Source organism: Haliotis rubra, unplaced genomic scaffold (genome assembly GCF_003918875.1).
Source record: "Haliotis rubra isolate DU_JTF1 unplaced genomic scaffold, ASM391887v1 Scf130, whole genome shotgun sequence".
Taxonomy (NCBI): domain Eukaryota; kingdom Metazoa; phylum Mollusca; class Gastropoda; order Lepetellida; family Haliotidae; genus Haliotis; species Haliotis rubra.
This window is the reverse complement of record NW_025765226.1, coordinates 1,740,230-1,764,619: the sequence shown is the minus strand read 5'-3', so window position 1 is coordinate 1,764,619 and position 24,390 is coordinate 1,740,230. Positions and strand designations below refer to the sequence as shown.

Genomic DNA, 24,390 nt, shown 5'->3' with positions numbered 1-24,390 from the left:
ACTCAGTGGTAGGTTTACAGAACCAATTAGACATTCTGGAGAACTACTCGAAAGAATGGAAATTAGATGTTAATCTTGATAAGTCAAATATTGATGTATTTAGAAGGGGTGGACCAATCGCTAATGGCGAAAAATGGTCTTATAACGGCATTCCAATGCAAATAGTTTCTGAATACAAATATCTTGGAATACTTTTTAATTATACATTGAATATGGGTAAAACTGCTATTGCCTTATCAGCAAAAGCAAAAAAGGCTCTGGTGTATCTGCTTTCATCACTATATTCATTAGAGCCAATAACACCAAAGATGTTTTTTAAACGTTTCGATGCACAGATACAACCAATGCTTTTGTATGGGGCGGAGATATGGGGTTTCCAGACTTTTGAACCGATTGAAAAGATACATCTATTGGCATGTAAGAAGTTCCTTAATGTTAACATTACAACACCAAACTATATGGTATATGGAGAATGTGGAAGATACCCACTTTATATAAACTCTCACCTTCGCTGCATAAAATACTGGTTCAAAATACTGAAAATGCATGAACAGCGTCTACCAAGAAAGTCATATAACATGCTACTTAATTTAGATAATATTGGTTATGTAACATGGTCATCAAATATATGATATCTGTATGGATTTGGATATGTGTGGATTTTCCAAGGTGTCGGTAACGAGTGGCTGTTTATGAATGATTTCGCCAAAGAGCCGTGGATATGTTTCGCCAGAATTGATGAATACCTTTAATCTAAGTTCAAGATTTGATGTATATAGATCCTTTAAAACATTGATCGAACCTGAGAAATATCTATCAAACATTACAAGCAAGAAACTTAGAAATACAGTTATTAGATTTAGACTTGGCTTGACAGATATAATGATCAATACTGGCCGTAACAAGTCACTCGCCAAACATCTCAGATTTTGCCCTGTCTGTATGGCGGATATCGAAGACGAATATCATTTGTTATTTATATGTGACGCTTATGCCGATTTAAGAAAGGAGCACATTCCACAAAAATATCTGGGTCACCCTACAAGGGAAACACTTATAAGAATTTTATCATCAAAAGACGAATCTGTCCATGTAAAATTAGCCCTGTTTTTAACACATCTGCTGTCTTTAAGGAAGAGTCTAATTTCTCCTGTCAACTAACCTAACAATGTTATGATGCTTTCCACTGTTTGCAATGTCCATACCTTGCCTGTCATTACAATACTATGTATACGGGCCAGAGGCCTTACATGTGTGTACAATAAACCATCTTGATCTTGATCTACTCACGGAACATGAGTGAGTGAGTGAGTTGAGTGAGTGAGCCGCACTCAGCAATATTCCAGCTATATGGCGGCGGTCTGTAAATGATTCACTGAACATGAATCACAATAGTGAGTGAGTATGGGTTAACGCCATCTTTAGCAACATTTCAGCAATATCATGGCTGGGACATGGAGAATGTGCTTTACACATTGTACCCATGTGGGGAATCGAACCCGGGTCTTCGGCGTGACGAGCGAACGCTTTAACCACTAGGCTACCACACCGCCCCCATGAACCACAATAAGCATTAAGTGTCTTAAAGCACATATTAGTGGTGAATATTGCAGGTATACGTTCCCAACACAGGCTGCACGCTCATTACAAAGCACCATCATGGCGCGTTGTTGATTGTCTGAAGCGTGAAAGTGGAGAAATAGGACGACAATTTGGACGTCACCAAACTGTATCTCCAGGATTAAGAGAGTTAGTGTGTATGGTTTTACCCCTTTTAATAATATCACGGCGGGGAACACCAGAAATGAGCTTCACACGTACCCATGTGTAGAATCGGACCGGGCCTTCGCCGTGACGAGCGAACGCTTTAACCACTAGGCTACCCCACCGCCCCTTTTCTGATGAACATGGGATTCTGGGCCTAGATTTTCGAAGCTCTCTTAGCGCTAAGATAGTCGTAAGTGCCATTTATTAACATTAGCTGACTTTAAGAGGGGATAGTAAGACAGTCGTAAGTGCCATTTATTAACATTAGCTGACTATCTTAGCGCTAAGAGAGCTTCAAAAAATCTAGGCCCTGTTGCATTTGGTAGAGGGCCGTATGCAAGCTTTCGACAGACTGGGTAAAACGCGGCCCTGTTGTTCAAAACTCGGTTATCTTTTAACCAGCCGTTAAGTACATTTAACCGACTGTTACCTAATAACAGAGGGTTATCTTGTTGTTCAAAACTCTGTTAACTTTTAACAAGCTGTTAACGTGACGTTAAGTTAACACACCTAAGGACCGCCGCTAACTTTTTTAACAGTATGGTTAACTCGCAAATGGCGTTCATGGCTAACACTGCTTTCATGATGCCAGTTCAGCAAAGAAAGGATAGGGTGTATCGTGGACTGGACTTCGATATTGGAAACTATTCTGACGAAGAGTTGCATACGAAACTGTATCTATGCATATCATAGGAACTAAAATACATGTTGTACAAGTACATGATGCCTACGTTTCATCTTTTAACACTTGTGGAAAGGTTTATATATGCTTTACTACACTACATGTGTGAATTTCTTCTGTAAATATTATTCAAACAAACACTTTCAAAGAATATAACACGTACACCATATACCCACGTATGAAATGATATTGAAAAAGGCTACATGTAGATAATTAAATTAGTTTCATGAAAAAATATCCCAACGATTACATTATGATACTGAAAGTGTAATCGGTGGGATATGGTGATTGTGTATATTCTTATTCTACCGACCTTCACCTCAGAGAAATTACCAAATACACTCCCATTTTAAGAAAGAGAAGAAGCCAGAACTGCCGATTATTACCGTTGTCGTTCTGCGTGATTTTGCGTCAGTCATGGCGTCAAGCAGCACAAAAACTTGACAGTTTCGTGTAAACACATCACATCCCAGTATTGTATCTATTTTTAATTTCCTATTTCTTGCTACTATGTTCTTTCCATGCAAATGGGTGTCTGAAAATTTGAGGAAATGCTACATTGTGTAAAGTCTGAAATTTTCTTTGTTTACATTTCAAACAGGTGTTGTCTTTTGAGCACAGCAGTTGTTTCCACCCCCAATATCTTTCGTTTCACTTTATCTAGACACTTGGTATTGGAGCCCAAAAGACCAGTTGTATGAGGAATTCAGTAGGGCTGGGACGAGAAGGAAACAATGGAATCGAGTACCCGCATGCACGTACCCGAATCGGAATCGAGTACCCGGAAATGTAAGAAATACATTCGGGTCAACTTTCTGAATATTCAGTCACGATTTGACAGAGATTATTACAGAAAACCTGAACAGTTGGTAATAAGACATTAAAACTGACCTCAAGCTATTTAATTTACGTCTGTTTAACCAATATAGAGAGTAATAATAATAATAATGTGTCCATTTATATAGCGCCAAACTCCACACTAGGTATGCTCATAGCGCTAACAATCAAGGCCATTATTACCCCGGATAACCCAAGCTGCCTGTTAGGCGCTAGAAGGTTATAGTCATATGACTTTTTTCCACCGGGTACCCATTTTCCTGCTGGGTGAACAGAGACAATTTTGAACAAAATCACTTGCCTAAGGTGAGACCACATGTGTCACATGTGCTTCGTTGTGGGGCAGGACTCAAGTCCTAGAAACTCTCCGGAGTCAAGCTGCCAAACACGGTCACCCATCCAAGGACTCTCCGAGCTCGACGCTGCTTAACTTCACCGATTTGTGACCTGAGCTTTAAGCACAGGACCACGCGCCACCACTTTTTAATTTCTCTCACAACGTTTCAGAGACCATTCCAGGTCCCTTCATCAGGTGAACTGGCAGTTAGGACTATGACGTCGTCGCTATGACGTCATAACTGAGTTATGACGTCACAATGCAAAGTGACATCACAGTACACTAGGGAGAGTACTGTATAAGTGAGTTTGAAGAGTTAATTACATAATGATGAAATTATACTAATACACAACAACTGCTAATTACACAGTTCCTTGATAGCAGGCTTTCCAAAAAGAATAGTAGACTCGTTTTTTCTTGTATCTAAAGTTCATCAAAAGTTCATCAAAAGTTGATGAAAACTTTGATGAACTTAAGATACAAGAAAAAACGAGTCTAGTATTCTTTTTGGAAAGCCTGCTATCAAGGAACCTTTGTGTAATTAGCAGTTGTTGTGTATTAGCATGAATTTCATCATTATGTAATTAACTCTTCAAACTCACTTATACAGTACTCTCCCTAGTGTACTGTTATGTCACTTGCATTGTGACGTCATAACTCAGTTATGACGTCATAGCGACGACGTCATAGTCCTAACTGCCAGTTCACCTGATGAAGGGACCTGGAATGGTCTCGAAACGTTGTGAGAGAAATTAAAAAAGAAGTTTAATCCATAAAAATATCTTGGACATCAATGTACAACTTCTAAATGCCACTGAAAGACATAATACCAATGATGTAAAAACCCGTGAATTTCCGGGTTAGAATATGGATCTTCAATAACCCATGCTTGTTGTAAGAGGCGACTAACGGGATCGGGTGGTCAGACTCGCTGACTTGGTTGACACAATAGAGTAGAACGATGCTCATGCTGTTGATCACTGGATTGTCTGGTCCAGACTCGATTATTTACAGACCGCCGCCATATAGCTGGAATATTGCTGAGTGCGGCGTTAAACTAAACTCACTCACTCACTCACTCGCTCAATGATGTAAATGTCTGTTACGTCAAAACTGAAAAAGACAAGCTATTGTCTGCCCTTGTCATTACAGAGCTCTCTCCCTTTCCGGATACTCGATTCCTAGAAACAGGACTCGATTCCAGCTGTACCCGACCCGGATTCGAGTACCCGAGTACCCGTCCCAGCCTTAGAATGCAGTGATTCATTTGTCGCCGCTGAATATGAAATACAAGTGATGTAATTGGCGTTTCAATACCGGCCTTCGCGAAACGTGATCCAATAGGGCGCAAAGTGCACTTGGGCGTTCGTGTGAATGTATTTATGAAAACATCTGAACACGATTCCAGGCTTAACGGCAACGTTTCAGAATTATTATGACTATCGAGGAAATTATGTTCATCTATAAATTAGACGCAGTTTCATGTTTTTCAAGACATCTTTTCGGAATATGCGTCTGTGAAGGCGTTCAGATAATGACGATATTGCACAGTATTATTCATGAGATTCCTGTCAAAAGTAAGGTCCGATAATAGATCGATTTTATTCAGCAGTGTTGGCCCTGGGGCCTATAGACCATTCTTAGCCAATATGCATGACCTCGAGGTCAAAACGAAAGCGAGGCTTAAATAGGTTGACCCAACCTTGAAAATCGCGACCTCGAAAAGGAAAGATTACTGCTGTGTGCCTTTGCGTTGGAGTGATGCCCGTAAGGATTTTACGGTATCTTTTCACCATATTCCCAAGAATAAGATCAGAAGAAGGCAGTGGTTGACGAAAATACGGAGAGATCCTGGAAAATGATTCATAGTAAGTACAAAATAATTACGGCACATGGCATAGTCTAGATCTGCCGTGTAATGTACAAACTGTTCACTATGCAAGGTTTTAATATTAGGGGCACATGTACAATGTGAATGTCACACACACACAGACACATTCAAACCCCTGCCCCACTACCCACACCCACCCCACCCCCACCCCCACACACACATTGTCATGTTCAAAATCAGTGATCACCCCCCAAGTTCATATGTACACAATTGGCCCCTGCCTCCCAAAACAAACTGGGAGACACCCCAACCCCCACAAACACCGCACCTAAAATCATCATCACCCCCCTAGTCATAAATTATGAACGGTCCATCATATTAAAAAAATTTAAGCATATGGACATATGGAGACACTTGTCATGATGGCAAGGGAATTTTATTTGCAAATATTCTGTATCAGTGAAATTAGATTGGCTGCAAATCAAAGTAACATTTCAAGTACATATACATTTGTATATGCAGGACACACACATGCTGTTAAAAAATCTTAAATATGTACTTTCAAAATTACTGCATACTGACCAGTGCTTCAGGGATACAGGAAATATTACTGGACAATCTAATTACAACAACTGAAATATATTTAGTGTTTAAATATCCATTTCAGATGCTGCTAATTAAGAGTCAGAGAGCATGTCACCAGCTCAGGAACCTCCCATAAGGAAGCTACCACAGTCACCATCTCCGATACAGTAAGAATGTCAGATCGTATTAAGTTAATTTTGCCAACTGACATGGTTTTAAAGAATTTAATACAACTGAACTTTGACCTATATGCTAGTTATTTACATACAAAAATATTGATTGCCCATGCTGTCTAAAATATGAAATGATGTTAGCCTCTATTCCTTGATGTATATTTGTTATTCCAGAGATATATTTATTGTTTGTGTGGTCGAAGAGATAATAGTGATGCTTTACAATGCTTATATTACAGTGAAGCAGAGAGTGATACAGCAGCCACTGACCCCCAGTCCAACATAGAACAACTCCATCAGAAATTACATGAACAGGAGAGGCAACTCAAGGAAAAAGTTGACAAAATAGGAAAATTGAACAGAAAATTTGAACTTGAAAAGTTTGGAGTTTTTAATTCATGTATGATGATAAAAATTGATTGAACATTTTACAGTATTCCATCATTTCAAACATTGGCACTGATTAGCTGGAACTTTTTCATTTGTTGAATATCTTCCCAGGTTTTGTGATGTACCTTGCCCAAACAGCACAACATTGACAGACATGAATGTAAATGAACTTGTTTCCTGCCTTTTAAAGGTCACATGCAACCAAAAAATCAAACATAATTAAAACACAATTATCACTTATTCATGACATATAATATACATTGCTGGTTACGAAAAATATATAAACAAAATTATAAGCGTACAATCGCAAATCGAAAGTGCAAAATTGTGTACTTCGGTTTACTTCCCAAGAAACGAAGCAGCCGGGATACCGAACCCAGTCAGAGCGGGTGGGTGTGCACTCAAGTGTAACGGCTGGTTCATTTGCAGATGCCTTCACGGCTAAATTGTGTATATATATAGAGAGAGATGTTGGGTTTTGTAAATACATGCTCATTTTTTGTGTATAACATTTTGCAATCAACAGACATCATAACATGTCATGTGTTCAAGTATCACACCTGCCTGTCTGTGTAATTACATAATGTGACAGAGACCGAACTCGGGCCATAAATCAATGCATTTTGTTTATGGTGTATAGCCTGATTGGTGTTAAGTTCAAATTGCATGTGGTCAGTGATAGCAGCTGTGTATTGAATATTGTCATTAGCAGACAGGCAGGCAGACACACAGGTGTCAATAAAACAAGACATTGAGTTTTGTCTGTGACAACGACATATCTATATCACAGTTAGAAATTCTGTCAACGCTAAATAATGACATTGCTTTTAAGTATCGAACTGAGAAAGTGTCTCGGTAAGAAGAACGTGTGGTGAAATAGACAAATGAAATTATATAAACAGTTAATTTACTGTCATAACATATAAAAGCTCGCGCCTGTGAGATATCAACAAAACATTAGAAAAATAGCTCACACCAAAGCCTTCACCGAGTATTCACCCGACAACCCGCTTCCAAGCTGCGCGAACCTATTTACTTGCGCACGTGCTATGAGCGCAGCCCAGCTGTTGAAACCCGTTTTCCCCAGAAAGTCTGGGGAAAATTAGTGAAACGTTTGAACTCCGATTTCGCGCGTTTTTTTCATCGCGTTATTTTTCAACTTTATAAGTTGAATTTGCATTTTTGACGATTTGTTTCGGTATGTCCATACCGAAAGGTATCAGAATCTGCAAAGTTGTGTTTTACGTTGCATGTGACCTTTAACTATAAAACAGAGTCGATAGGACAAAACATTTTAAACAGAAAAATACCAAAACAAATAATTTCATCACATGAGTAATACAATTTTGTTTGGTCCAGATCCATTCGAGGAGAGCTATCTTGATCTAGAATCTACATATTGCTTATAATCTCGATTATCCAGCTCAAGAATTAACAACACTACTCCCATGTGGAAGTGGATGATTTGAATCCAGGTCAGGAAATACGTTGAGTCTTTTGCTTTGTTCATATGTTGATAAAGTAAACGTGATTGACTTCCCTTGGTAATATTTCCACTATTGTGACTTTAGAGTAGTTTCCCTTCATAAATGCTGCGCAACATGGTAAACGTTAACATAGATATCTAGGTCATATATGACTTGTCGTGATGTGTCGTGAAGTACAGTAATTATTCACCCTTCAATCCGTGGATATGCTACAGAAACATTTTTGTAGCCCTTTCCCATTTCTCTGCGATTTCCCTGAACTACTGGACAGTTTCGTAATGTACCGTTCAAGGGAAATTTGAAACCAGGAAGTAAACATTGAGATTTGTCGCCATTATCCGATTGTGTCCTTGCCCAATTTAGCCTCGTTTTGGTACAGATATGAATATTCATGAGGCCTCATTAAGAATGGTCTATAGTACAATTACAGTTTGATTACTTGCACGTGGTGCTGGTAACATATTAAGTTTCTATTGGCATTGAATGCACATTTCAAATAAAAGCTAATGGTATTATTTTCACAACATCTATATTGTTTGATGTTAAAAGATTTGGCAATGTGTGTTCATACATTACAATTTTTGACAGACTTGGCAAATAATTAATAAATGATATTGATAGCATCTTCGTGACTTGGCATACAGTCATGACAATTTAAGGAGTGAAAAGAGAGCGATAGGTCTTGTGGGAATTCAAAGATTCTTTAAGACTGTAGTCGTCTAAGCGTAACTCTGTGTGTAGTATTTATACATTTTCTATCCACGGACAACATGCTTCTAAGATTAATATTATTTTCATGGATTCATCATATTTTATCTATAGCTGTGCTACAGTTTTTCATTAAAATGTCTTTTCTGTTGCTGGAATTGAAGTAAGTCCCACACAGAGCTGGGATCATATGTCTTTGAAATATAAATTATGCAAACGACTGGAACCTTTTGTTCCAATATAAAACGTTCGTAACGCTACGACATTCGCATGCCTATGATAAACTATAGAGTTTGCCTCAACCTAGCCTAACAACTAGTCTCTGAAATGAACATATTTTACTGAAAAAAGTTCAAAGTAAAAAATAAAAAATAATATAATGAAAAGGAGCCCTGAGACTTTCTGTCAGCCTGAAGCTGAGGAAATCTAGACTTGCCACATTTTCTAGACTTGCGTGGGCTTTCTTGGATATATTTACTTCAGGGTCTGTACGACAGACTAGCCTCAACCATTGACTGGATTACATTCTCTTCGTCAGCAGAGAAATTTCGACTTCTCTTTATCCTTGGGGTGCAGGCGACATTTTGCGTTTCCATTTTTGGTAAACCGGAAGTAAACAGAAAACGGAACTATGGGATATATGGAAGCTAACCAGTGACGTTAACCACACTGTTAAACTTTGACGGCGACGTTAGCTAACGGCATGACTAACGATGTTTTGAACAACGCATATTTAACGTTCGGTTACCTAACGGCCGGTTAAGGATTTAACCGGCGGTTAAGATAACCGAGTATTGAACAACCGGGCCCTGATCTTCTCCTTGAGAAAAATAAGCTATCTTCCTATCGCAGATCCAAGACATACGCCACAGATGAGCGACCTTCTGCTGACAATATCGGGGCGACGGGTGTCACTGTCTTGGTTATTGTGACTGACGTCCTTGTTGCAATAGATATAAATATTCATCAGATGTGAAAATAAACAGGCCAACAAGAGGATAAAATTTTAAACAAGCAGAATCCACAAAAAATTACTTGTTGAAATGGTTAATCGACTTATATCATGTGTATATTACACAGATATATTGGACATTTTATTCCATACTGACATTCATTACATTCAATCAATACTGTGAGTTTTCTGTTAGATATGTTACCCACATGTCTGATAATACCTAAAATTTCATACTGTTTAAATTTATTTATTCATTCATTCATTCATTTATTCATTTATATATTTATTCATTCATTCATTCATTCATTTATATATTTATTCATTTATTTAAGTTTACAAATGCCTTTATTTATATTTTACATTTCCGATCAACATGATTACGTATTCGAAAGCCCGTATTATTTATTTAATTATTTATTTATATATTATTATTTTTCTTTCTTTCTTTCTTTCTTTCTTTCTTTCTTTTTTATTGTATTTTATTTTTATTTTATTTATTTATTTATTCATTCATTCATTCATTTATATATTTATTCATTTATTTAAGTTTACAAATGCCTTTATTTATTTTTACATTTCCGATCAACATGATTACGTATTCGAAAGCCCGTATTTATTTATTTATTATTCATTCATTCATTCATTCATTCATTCATTTAAGTTTACAAATGCTTTTATTTATATTTTACATTTCCGATCAGCATGATTACATATTCGAAAGCCCGTGTTTGAAAAAAAACATGTATGTAACATATAAACTAATCTAAATATTAATTTATAGAGAAAAGTACACCCTCGATCAGCAAATGTGGTACTTAATGAACCACACTTAGCTGCATCCATATGAACTATAAGAGGTATTTTTACATCAGCATAATTCTTTATCAAAATGCCCCACAAATAGCACACTGGTGTTTGAATAGACAACACGCTAAAGTATGCACTGCACCACTTGTCGCAAACAAAGATAGACTGGAAGACTACCGGAGGTTGATTTATCCAGCATGACAAGGTTGCCAGTAACTGAAAGGTTCTATATTGTGGTTACTAACAGACGATGGGAACGTTGTCTGAAAGTAGAATAACCACAAAGGAGTCTGAGATCTGAGTCGAATTAGAAGAGTAAAAAGTAGGTTATATAAATGAGTTAATGTTTCATATTATAAAACACTGAATCACTATTTAGAAACCATTTATTCCAATGTTGCTTTGATACAAACAAGGCTGGTAAAAAGGTCATTTTTTATTTCAATACAAAAGTAGGTGATTTCAAAATTAAAGAGATACTTCAAACAGCACCACACCAATGTTTATTTGTTTGTTTGTTTGTTTGACTCCGCACTGAAAATTGTCTCAGCTATTTAACAGCATTCTGAACATAATCGAGTACGGAACAGACAATCCGGTGATTGAGATCATGGGCACAGATCAGTGCTATTGGGATACGATGACATGTGTCAACAAGTCAGCGAGCCTGACCAACGATCCCGTTAGTCGCCTCTTATGACAAGCAGTCTGACATTACAGGTACCTTAGCAATGATGTAACATGGTAAATCTAAGAAGCTCTCGTAAAATTACAATACGATGTTATACCAAATTATCAAAGAATATTTCACCTCATATGCTGAAAATTTAATCATACTTTGATTTACATGGATTTCTTATCTTTAGGACTTTAAATTTAAAAAACCTTTGCTAAACTTAACAATACATTTTTGTCAATACTCGACATGATTCTAAGAAAACTGTCCATAGAAGGGCTATTTCTTATATTAGGATGAAAAACACTCCAGTTTTACAGCCTCATGACAAATCGTTAAGACATGAAATTCATCTTCTACAATTAATACATTTTACTGTGATAATGAAAACGAAGCCTCTCGCTAGCAATAATATTACAATGCCTTCCTGTTTCAGTTGCTGGGGCGGTGGGGTAGCCTAGTGGTTAAGGCGTTCGCTCGTCACGAAAACCCGGGTTCGATTCCCCACATGGGCACAATGTGTTAAGTCCATTTCTGGTGTCCCCCGTCGTGATATTGCTGGAATATTGCTAAAAAGCGGCGTAAAACTAAACTCACTCACTCACTCACTGTTTCAGTTGCTAACCTGAAACTGTTACAAAGAGCAGTTAGATGCAAAGGAATGTCAACTGAAAGATACGATTCAACATGCAACATAGTTTTAAATTGATAATAAATTTGACACTTGCTCAACTGTGCCATTGTAGACTCAAGGGTTACAAAAACCTCTGTTTCAAAAGAGAAATAAACATTGCCAATGTCATGACACAGGACTCCAAAACCAAATTGAAACAAGATGTTTCTCACATGATAATCTCAGGTGTTTCTACACGCATCGTCTAAGTTCTTGAGCATTAAATAAGACTGACAAGGTAATTTATTGTAATCTTATTTGCATTATTCTACGCCAATATTCTTTATTGGTTTTAACATATAATTGTATTGGAGCGCTACTCTACCACATTCACCAAGTGTCGTGCCATCACAAGTAGTCAGTAGGCAGTAGCCAGTACTCAGTAGGCAGTAGCCAGTACTCAGTAGTCAGTACTCAGTAGTCAGTACTCAGTAGTCAGTACTCAGTACTCAGTAGGCAGTAGCCAGTACTCAGTAGTCAGTACTCAGTCAGTACTCAGTCTCAGTAGTCAGTACTCAGTCAGTAGGCAGTAGTCAGTACTCAGTAGGCAATAGTCAGTACTCAGTAGTCAGTACTCAGTCAGTACTCAGTCAGTAGTCAGTACTCAGTCAGTAGGCAGTAGTCAGTACTCAGTAGGCAGTAGTCAGTACTCAGTAGTCAGTAGGCAGTACGCAGTAGGCAGTACTCAGTATTCAGTAGGCAGTACTCAGTAGGCAGTACTCAGTATCCAGTAGGCAGTACTCAGTAGGCAGTACTCAGTAGTCAGTACAATACCACATTTAACACTCAATGTCAGTTATTACATGTTACCTTAAACCATTTCTGGTTCTTGCTGGAATATTGCTTAAAGCGGCGTAAAACCATACTCACGTACTCCATAACAATACGATTTTCTGCTAAAATAAGAGGCCGTTCTATGATTCCGACCATTAATAAGCATTTCTTAAAGCCTAAAAATATTAATAAAAATCTTAAGAGGGTTACCAAGTACGTTTGGGCAAGAGTTCACAGTGTATTAAGTACTGGTACCTAGTAATGATGAAGCCGTTTCATACGTTCGACTAGTTTAACATAAATATTTTAAATAAAAAGAAATACACATTTACTTTGAATTTCGATAATAGGAGGAATTTCTATATGGCTTTTGCATCAGCATCCTCGTGTATGAATTGCAGAGAATACACAATATAATTATATAATACAACAAAATTGTATCCGGTTCCAGATCAGTTAATTCCCCTAACCCCAGCCTCCCATCCAACAACCATTAACATTAGTTGTATGTACATCGGTAGATCATTACTAGACCATAGACCAAACGAGCAGATACAATGATAGCTCACCTCAGCCGTAGTAAGAACCTTATGAATAGTTATTACCCCATCATTAGATGTGATCTTATTGTAACTAAAATATTTATATTACTTTCACCTGGCCGACATCAACAGAAGACGCTGTATTACCGATCGCTGAATATTTCACATTTTTATTCCAAATTCAAATTATATTTCACTTACTTATTCTTTTGGCCTTATCAATATATGTCTTTTTCCTTACTTAAAATCAATATAAATGACAATAAGTACATAGCTACTTCTATTTCAATAAGAACACTGTATATGGTGATTATTAGAAAGCATATCTGGATTTCATTTGACTGCACTGACATATATACTTGAAAGCACTCGAACCACTATTAAATATTAATGTTAAGTTGCTTTTGTATCCGAAATCATTGGCAACAAATACGTTTTGTGGGGTGTGGAGAATGTATCAGCAGAATATCTTTGGAAGAGGATTTCACCAACCATATCCGATCATTTATTTATCGTTAAGTGTGAGCCTTGTGTTTAAACTTTAATCATACACTGTTTGGCAGGGCATTTAGAAGCAAGGCGTTGGTCGGAGTGGCGACATGATTGAGTCATTAGCTGTGATTGTTACGACTGATAATTGTCCGTGGGAAAAAGAACGATAATTATTCCAGCATCCGAAGACTCCATCACTGGCTGTCTCCCTTGTGTCATCTTTCTTATTAGAAGTCAATGACAAAGCAGATTAATAACTAGTTGGAAGTTCCTTGTGAAATCTTGCAAAAGATTTGAAAAATTAAAGACGTTAATCTTATTCTTACGGTAATGACGAGTTACGAGGTATTCATTGGCTAGCCCATTGGCGTTAGAAATGCAAGTATATATTCAAATAGGTGACGAATGCATTGTTGAGAATATGACGGTTCCCGGCGGTTGTTTCTTCACATTGATAAAGGAAGAACTGAGTGCTTGGGTGAGGGAGGAAGAAACATACCGTCAGTTGAGGAAACGCTCACTTGGCCACTGAAGTAGATACGGGGAGCGGCGGGCAGGAGACAAACTCTCAAGTGACAAGTGAGTAAAGGAGACAAACTTTCAGGTGACAAATGAAGAGAGGAGACAAACTCTCAGGTGACAAGTGAAGAGAGGAGACAAACTTTCAGGTGACGAGTGAAGAGAGGAGACAAACTCTCAGGTGACAAGTGAAGAGAGGAGACAAACTTAACGGCGACTTGTGAGGAGGGGGAGAGCAACTTTACGGTGACTTGTGAGGAGAGGAGGGAGGTTTTAGGAGGAGACACGCCCTGGGGAATATTTAACGTCGGGAGGTAAGCGAAACCTTGGTTTTCGTTACCTAAATGTGCTACTAATCAATAGAATCGTTGACATATCATCATCACCGATAGCTTTATTAAAATAACTTTTTAATTTAATTTCCATGTGTATATTTACGACGAAGAACTGAACACATTATTGAAAAGTAGACACAAGTTATGTATAACAACTTCTTTCATATACTGTTAAATCAGACGCAGTTTATGGATAAATAGACACCCAAATTGAATTTTAATTATCCACAAACCTAATGTTTTGTTTGGCTTACATTTTAGGTCAAGATCTGCTTGAAAGGAGTTATAATGTTGATATAAAATATCGAGGTGGAAAGATCGGCATTATGACGTCATTATCGTTGAATAACCTATTTGGTTCAACAACACTTGTTGGATAACTTTCAACTGGTTACACAACACCTGTTTGAAATAACCAACATGATCTCATAAAGATATTCAGAACACGTGTGTAATAATGACAGATACCCAGCCTGACGTTATCACAGCAGTCACTGGTGATACGATGTGTAATATGTGGGATCTACGAACTAGTGTGCTTGTCTTTTCTTTGATTTTATTGATGTAAGAAAGAGATTTTAGATTTTTTTATTTTTCAGTATGAGGTTCCTCGACGTCGGAATCGATTTTCTTCTGATCCAGACACTCACAGGTAAATATAACATGAGGGGTAAACAAAACTATAGATGGTTTTGTTTCATTTTCATGTCTTTAGAAATATCATCAGTTATGCATATTGTATTAAACCTTAACTGTACATAATCAGACCTTAGATAAAATTTCTATTTGGTCGTTTTTTAAACATATAACTTTAAAAAAATTGTTTTTCACATTATTTATTTATTTATTTATTTATTATTCAATTATCCATCCATCCATCCATCCATCCATCCATCCATCCATTTATCCATCCATCCATTTATTTATTTATTTATTTATTTATATTCATTTATTTATTTATTTATTTATTTACCCATTTATTTATTTATTTATTTATTTATTTATTTATTTATTCATTCAAACTACCCAGCGTTATAGTATTTTCAAATTAATTTCTAAACCCACTTTTTTTATGAACCATTGTATATATCACAAACTACCCATCCAGCCACAAAATACAGTTTTTACAAACTGTTGCAGGAAAGTGTAACGATTGAACAGACATAATAAATTTGTCAACAGTTGACTTTTTTCTCAATCTTTTGCACGTCAAGTCATGTAATGTGCATTATTTCCATTACCCTTCCACAAATATTGACGTTTTACATTGGTATTTGTATTGAGACAGAGTTATACGTTGTGCAACAATATGTCACATGCTATACATCGTACCTGTGGATTCAGTTAGGGGCAGTAATGTGCTGTATTTAGACTTGGGCTAAAACTAATAGAAATATCCCGTGCCCTTGAGAATATTACAGAATGGTCAGGAAAGTTTATTCCAGAATCATCTGCCTTAGAGTAGAATAAATATTTTCGGGCATTCTTTTCCTGTGTATAAACACCTTCGGCAGTAAATATTCAAAAGGAGCTGGTTATTGAGTCTCATCCTCTTCCTACACTGGTATAAGGGGAGCTGGTTATTGAGTCTCATCCTACATCTGCAGTCACAAGATTACCACCATTGTTGTGTGATCACTTTAAACTCTCGATTACTGTTGCTGGGAAGTGAATATACTCCTCACTGGCATTTATTGCTATAATCACAGCCCTTGTACTAAACTGACTCTGATTTTGTACCGAAACACTATTTTCGCTCTGCCATAATGATGCCTTTCTACTGAATTATTATTGGTTTCGTTAATTTTGGAATACAATTGATAATTACAACACATTTCTTCCTTGCTTTTTGCTTTGTTTTTTTTTTTGTTGTTGTTGTTGTTGTTGTTGTGTTTTTTTGTATATTTGTTTGTTTGTTTCACGCGTTCCCCTCTTACGGACTTATTCCCAGTTAAATAAATTTTGTTTAGTTTCAAGTGGGATTCAACTCGTATACTATTTCATAATATATAATAATTATACTTTTTCTATTGTTTCAGAAATTGTACTGTCCAACAATACCATTGGTCGAACTTACACACTATTTCCGGCCAAACAGACCTGGAATGAGGTCCAGGACTTCTGCGTCACTTCCGGTTCCAGCATGCTCAAAATCGGTTCTGAGGAGGAGATGGAGGAATTCAAGCAAATAATGAGTACTTGGGAGAATAATAGTCTGTTGTAAGTACCAAGAATTGAATAAGTTCGGATTAGACTTTTCATGAACACTTGGCTCTACTACTATTTGAATGTGATTCATAAACACATGTTTTTGATATAGTCATAATCGTACAATAGACTCTGTTTTTATGCACAGTTGCTTTAAAAACTGTGAAAATGTTTCGCTACTTATTTATTGAAACGTTACTTAGTATCGCCGCATGTGAAGTCCATTTCTGGTGTCCCCCGCCGTGATATCGCTGGAATATTGCTAACAGCGGAGTAAAACCAAACTCACTCACTCACTATTTCTTGATCTGTTCAGAACGGATTACTTGTGGATGGGCCTCTACCACTCCAATCTGTACGATGGCAGCAACGTTGTTTACCAGTGGCAACAAGACTGCACCAACCTCAGCACCTACACCAACTGGCGCCTCAGCAAGCCAAGCGACCAAGACATCGACCACTGCGTGGCTGTAACCCTGGAAGGGAAGTACAGGACCCGTCCCTGTAATCAGCTTTACCATACTGTATGCCAGGAAAATGGTAGGAACTTTTTATCTATCTCTTCGAATGCATATTTCGTATACCTGCAGCTAATGCCATGTTTAATTCTCTTTATCAAGCGTTATATTTTGTATGTCAGTATCACATTATCATCCCTTTATCAAACATGTTATTTTGTATGTCAATATTACATTATCATCCTATTATCAAACATGGTATTTCGTATGTCAATATTACATTATCATCCTATTATCAAACATGTTATTTTGTATGTCAGTATCACATTATCGTCCCTTTATCAAACATGTTATTTCGTATGTCAATATTACATTGTCATCCCTTTATCAAACATGTTATTTTGTATGTCAGTATCACATTATCATCCCTTTATCAAACATGTTATTTTGTATGTCAATATTACATTATCACCCCTTTATCAAACATGGTATTTTGTATGTCAATATCACGTTATCATCCATATTTCAAGTATGTTACTTTGTATGTCATCATTACCATTTACATCGCATTTTCAAGAATTTTCTTGTATGCGTTATTCCATAATTCATAACAGCCATTGTGGTCGACGTTTTGTTATAAAGCATGGCCGTTATCATGGTCATACATTCAGCCTGTTTCCGTTCAACACTTTCTCGACCAGGGGCAATGGGGAGTATAGAAGGTTAACCATTCGATTACCCTCACCCTCTATACAAATGATTCCTAGGTGTCCCCTGTCATGATTCTGCTGTAACAATTGTCACTCACTCACTCATACTACCAATTCCACATATTCACCCACATACTCACAACCATCCACTCACTCACTACCACCTATTCCACCTACCCACATTCAACCACTCACTCAACCATCCACATTCAACCATTCACTATCTCATAACATCTATTCCACCTACCTACACATTCAACCACTCACTCATACCACCTACCCACACATTCAACATTCAACCATTCACGCCGCCTATTCACATTCAACATCCACTCATCATACCACCTACCCACACATTCAACCATTCACTATCCATAACATCTATTCAACACATTCAACCACTCACTCACGCCACCTTCCACACATACCATTCACCTCACTCATACCACCTACCCACACATTCAACCATCCACTCACTCACTCATACCACCTACCCACACATTCAACCATTCACTATCTCATAACATCTATTCCACCTACCCACACATTCAACCATTCACTCACTCACGCCACCTATTCCACACATTCAACCATTCACTCACTCACTCATACCACTATTCAACCATCCACACATTCAACCATCCACTCACTCACTCATACCATCTACCCACACATTCAACCATTCACTATCTCATAACATCTATTCCACCTACCCACACATTCAACCATTCACTCACTCACTCACGCCACCTATTTCAACCATCCACACATTCAACCATTCACTCACTCACTCATACCACCTACCCACACATTCAACCATCCACTCACTCATTCTCACACACCTGTATTAACCACCAGGGCCGTGTAAGTTTGAGAAGAACAACGGCGGCGTCTTCCTATACAGCGAACTGCACTCGAAGAGTGCATCAGACATGAGCATATGCGAACAGGAGTGTCTGAGCAGAGTGGGGACCGTTTCTGAGTGCATAGCTTTTGTATACAAGGCCAACAGGTGTGACGTGTACGTTCTCAACACAACGTTTCTGATTGTGCTCTGTCCGTCCCCAGAGCAGCTCCGTGACAAGACCTGCTACACAGGTACAAGTGACGTGCCAATGTTTGGGGTTTTGTTTGTTTGCTTGTTTGTTGTTTAACGCCGCACTCAACAATATTTCACGTACATGGCGGCGGTCTGTAAATAATTGAGTCTGGACCAGACAATCCAGTGATCAAAATCATGAGCATCGATCTACGCATTTGAGATACGATGGCATGTGTCAACCAGGTCAGCGAGCCTGACCATCCGATCCCGTCAGTTGCATCTTAGGACAAGCATGGGTTGCTGAAGACCAATTCTAACCCCGATCTTCGGGGGTCTCGTGTCAGTTACCCCTCTTTGTTCATACAATGAAACACTAACTTCTCGAACCATCGAAAATATATTTCGTCATATCAGAATTTCGAGACAAACTGAACACTGATATTTAACATCGGAATGTATCAAACAAGACATCGAGTTTCGGAAGTTCGAACTAATCCAGGTTACGCTGTGTTAATCTTTTGTTGCAATAGAAGGCATTATTTTCAATGTGTTTTGGCACTTAAAAACTGAAATATATTTTGAGAAATGTGAAATGACGGGTAAAATTTTCCTATTTCTCTTAAATGTGGTCTTCATTTGTTCGTTTGTTTGTGTGTTTGTATTTAACGCCGCACTCAGCAATATTCCAGCTATATGGGTGCGGTCTGTAAATAATCGAGTCTGGACCTGATAAGCCAGTGGTCAACAGCATGAGCATCCAATTGGGATATGATGACATGTGTCATGGTTGCTGAAGACCAATTCTAACCCGGATCTTGACGGGTTGATCAGTTTGTCATCCGAATGAATGTATGATGTGATTGTTGTTTTAACGTTATCACTGACACTCCTTTCTTCCGTGTAGGTGAGATTAATTCCAACGACATCGTCGTCACATCCAACAAAAATCGCCAACCCGAGGACAGGTGCTACCAAACAACAAACTACACAACGACTGTTACGACAAGTAGGCACAATTATGTTCATGTAACCTTTGATTGCCCAGTGTTCTCTTCTGATAAATATAGCTAGATCTATTCGCCACCATTATGTCACGTAGTCATCTCTCTATTTCCCAGGTGCCTGAAGTGGACAAACAATATGGCTATTATTCATGTATGTCTATAATTTATGTCAATGAGAATTGTAGGCAACTGAGTGAGAAATACATTCAATTTTCTCTTTTTGCATACAGTCGAACCCCGTATATCCGGAGAACCCGCCTTCCGGAATATTGGTTTCCCTTGAAATACGAGTTTTAAGTAAAATGTGTAATATCTTTAAATCTATATTTCTAAAGACAATTTGGAATTCCAACATTCATGGCAGAAACATAGGGGTGGGATAGTCTTGTGGTTAGAGCGTTCGCTCGTCACGCCGAAGACCCGGTTCGATTCCCACATAATAATAATAATAATAATAATAATAAGTCATCTTCTATAGCGCACAGTCTCCAAACACCAAGTGATTGCTCGCGGCGCTTAATCAGAATCTGATTCTTATTACCCCGGATAACCCAAGCTGCCTGTTAGGCGCTAGAAGGTTATAGTCACATGACTTTATCCCACCGGGTACCCATTTTTCTGCTGGGTGAACAGAGGCAATTTGAACAAACTCACTTGCCTAAGGTGAGACCACATGCATCACATGGGTACAATGTGTGAAGCCCATTTCTGGTGTCCCCCGTCGTGATATTGCTGGAGTAGTGCTGAAAGTGGGGACAACAACAACAACAACAACACCCCACCCCACCCCCACCCCTCACTCGCTTCAGGTTACACACAACCAAATGGTTTTCCATAGACTTCTATAGCAACGTTATATTTTCTTTTAAATCACCCAGGCTGTCAACAGCTATTTCATGTACACATTAGAGCTGTGTATCGTGGCCTTAGTGGCGAGACGATATATCCAGATACCAGTTTAATGAGGCGAGACGATATAGGTAAAATGTTCACACTCTGTGACTTATACACCAACTCCTTTGTTCATGTAACAGAGATAAACATTTGTTTTAAAACAGAAGAACAAATGCAATACTCCTTACAACTTTAAGTGACCCGTGAAGATCCGGGGTAGAAGTTCAGCAACCCATGTGCTTTTGACTATGCTTTCGTAAAGGCGACTAACGGGATCGGGTGGTCAGAAGAATTTCATTGCGCAGATCGATGCTCATGCTGTTGATCACTGGATTGTCTGGTCAGACTCGATTATTTACAGACCGCCGCCATTCCTGGGATATTGCTGGATGCGTAAAACTAAACTCACTCACTCCTCACTACAACTTTAAGTAGTATTTAAGTTGTATCGGGATATATCGTCTCTTGTGGCGATACATCGATGTATCATGGACCCTCGCGATATAAATATCCTGATATATTGCCTAAATGTGTTTTGTATCGATGCCCTCGTATCGCGTAGTTGATGATTTAAATATCGATACTATCGATGAATGGTTACACCACTAGTACACATGGGTACAGTGTGGCCTTTAAACTACAATAAATACACAAATTTCGGCTAGCTTAGCCTGCCTATTCTTTTAGCACAGGAAGCTGAACACATCAACCCCAGTTCCGCACCAAATGTCACCTACTTGAAAATATCTGTGCACACATTCAGCATAAGTCATCGTTTTAACGAAGGCAGCACTAGATCTTCAAAAATGTGGTCAGTTTTAATTACTGGATGGATGTACATTTCAAAAAACCAAATATCTTACACGCTATCATCCAATCACAGTTGTCACATGCCTCCATCAGAACTGAAGTTTATTTAGTGTAGTGGAACCTTCAACAACAGAATGATCATTTCTTACTTACGTATAAGGCTTGCAAGATTTTACAGGCGCTTCCCTGTCTATTTACGAAGTAAACGTTAGGTTTGCGCCTCCAAGGCCTGTTCATATGAGATCACCCGTGAAGATCCGGGTTAGAATTAGTCTTCAGTAACCCGTACTTGTCGTAAGAGACGACTGATGGGATCGGGTGGTCAGGCTCGCTGACTTGGTTGACACATATCGTATCCCAGTATTTACAGACGACCGCCATGTAGCTGGAATATTGTTGAGTGCGGCGTTAAACAACAAACAAACCAATCCAAATCATGAGATCGTTCGGTTTTCCTCTCACACTTACTGGAATGATGTTAAAAGCGACGTTTCTTCTGGGGGTTTATGTGTCTCCATTTATTGTATGATTACACCCCTAAATGGTCTGCCCGTCTTTGACAGCGCCAACGCCAACACCTACGCCATCAACAGCACCATCAACGGAAGCGAGTCCAGTCTTCAACTGCACTGCTAATTCGGGCATCCAGTGGGTCGATCCTGGCAAGCTGAATGTCACCTACCTGAACGAATGCCTCCTGTTGAACAAGAAGGACCTATCCTGCCATGTCCGATCCTTGACGTCCGCAGAAGACAACCGCCCTTCTGCCATTGCTCTCGGGGCTGTGTGGGCGTTCCTGCTCTTTGCTGCGATTTTCTGTATCATACTGATGGATAACGACGCTTTGTTTCAAGATCGCAAGCCGGCTCGGAGGTGTTTGGTTGAGATCCACAGAATTGTCGATTAAGGACAAAAGAATTAAAACCTGGATCTCGAAAATACGGCTGCTCCCAAGATCCTCAGGTCACACTCAAACTTCATCTACAAAATTGGGTAGGTTACGGAGGTCATGAAAGAATTATACGGAGTTTTCTTGTAGAACTAAAGAGACAACCATTTTTCATTTTACCATTGTTAAACGTTTTCGGTATTTTTCCAACACTGGATACTGTTGATTCTACCATGCCTGTGATTGATTAATTAAAGTCATTCGGAGGTATATATTCACGTTATATACCTCTGGTTTTCCAACACAGTATGTATTTTGTCAAAGTCTTAATACGTTTCAGTCACCCATCATCTCCGCTATATGTTAACGGCTTACGTGTGTGTGCGTGCGTATGTGTGTTGTGTCCGATCCCAGAGAGTCCCACAAAGTAAAGTGGCTGGATCCCATCTGATCAGATTATTCATGGAACTTTAAGATTTTGTGATTAGAAATTGAAGGAGAACTGAATTGTCATTTATTGCTTTTAAATATAACAGTAAAACTAGCTATATATACTAGCCACATAAAGAAACTGTGCATTGTCAAAATATTATCCCGGTTGATAAGTACGATAACAATGTCAAAGGTACATATAAACTTTAATGGAGGGATCATGAGACCATAACAAGTCGGGAGAATTTCAATTGAAAAGTCAATCACAACGACGCCACGAGTCCACAAGCGGGACAGGGGTCAAACGACCATGTCACAAGCTCAATAACGGGTATGTCCACCATCGGCATTGAGAACAGCAGTGCATCGACGACTCATAGAGCCTATCAAACGTGCAAGGAAGGCTTGTGGGATGTCACGCCAGATTCTCTCAAGTTCTGTTGCAAGGTCAAGGACGTTATCTGGCGGATGAGGAAGACGGCGTAGACGTCGATCCATCTCGTCCCAAAACATGCTCTATCGGGGAGAGATCCGGTGAATTTGCAGGCCAAGGCAGTAAGTCAACGTTGTGGTGTTGCAAGAAATCCATAGCAACCCTTGCCGTATGAGGGCGGGCATTGTCCTGTTGGAATGTTAACCCAGGGCCATGACGTTGAAGAAAAGGAATTGCCACAGGTCGAAGAATCTGATCCCTGTAGCCCACACCAGTTACGTTCCCCTGAACAATCACCAAAGGAGTTCTTTGGCGTGCTGTTAAATCCACCCCAAATCATCACGGAACCACCACCACCAAAGCGATTCCTCTCCAAGACACAGGCCTGTGCATAACGTTCTCCCACGCGTCTATAGGCACGTTGACATCCATCACTATGGGAAATGTTAAACCTGGACTTATCTGTAAAAACAACATTTCTCCACCAAAACAAGGGTCTGCGGACATGATTTCGGCACCACATTCGGCGAGCTTGTCGATGACGTTGTGTCAGGATAGGCCGTATGGCGGGACGTCGTGGTCTGATCCCGTGATGACGTACACGTTGTCGAACTGTGTTGGGGTGGATACGGCGAAGTCCTGGGATGGTTCGGGCAGTCATCACTGCAGTCTGAAACCTGTGGCGAAGATGGGTCACCCATATCCATATGTCCTGTCTTGGCGTTGTTACACGTGGACGTCCAGAACGTGGCCGATCGATGACGTCATATGTGTTCTGGTAGCGTCTCACCAGTGCAGAAATGGTGTTCCGTTGGCAGTGGAAATGTGCAGCCACTTGTCGTTGAGACATTCCCCCACGGACCATCCCAATGGCCTCATGACGTTGTGCAGACGTGAGCCTTGGCATACTATGCGTTTCAATAGCCGTTTAATTTTTTGA

General features: G+C 38.9%; 1 protein-coding gene across 1 annotated transcript; it reads left to right on the top strand.

The window, feature by feature from the left end:
- The first annotated feature begins 13,823 nt into the window (after positions 1-13,823).
- Positions 13,824-23,163, top strand: LOC124267296. Its single transcript, XM_046702217.1, has 7 exons — positions 13,824-14,549; positions 15,170-15,222; positions 16,610-16,790; positions 17,095-17,318; positions 18,805-19,044; positions 19,893-19,994; positions 22,260-23,163. The coding sequence occupies exons 2-7, from the start codon at positions 15,171-15,173 to the stop codon at positions 22,601-22,603; spliced, it is 1,143 nt and encodes a 380-aa protein (XP_046558173.1). The 5' UTR covers positions 13,824-14,549; position 15,170; the 3' UTR covers positions 22,604-23,163.
- The last annotated feature ends 1,227 nt before the right edge of the window (positions 23,164-24,390 follow it).

Bases quoted from the DNA above. Each gene is read 5' to 3' on its own strand.
- LOC124267296 (XM_046702217.1), top strand. From the start codon at position 15,171: ATGAGGTTCCTCGACGTCGGAATCGATTTTCTTCTGATCCAGACACTC. The intron at 17,319-18,804 runs GTAGGAACTTTT...ATTAACCACCAG, and splicing joins TACTGTATGCCAGGAAAATG to GGCCGTGTAAGTTTGAGAAG. The intron at 19,045-19,892 runs GTACAAGTGACG...TCTTCCGTGTAG, and splicing joins TGACAAGACCTGCTACACAG to GTGAGATTAATTCCAACGAC.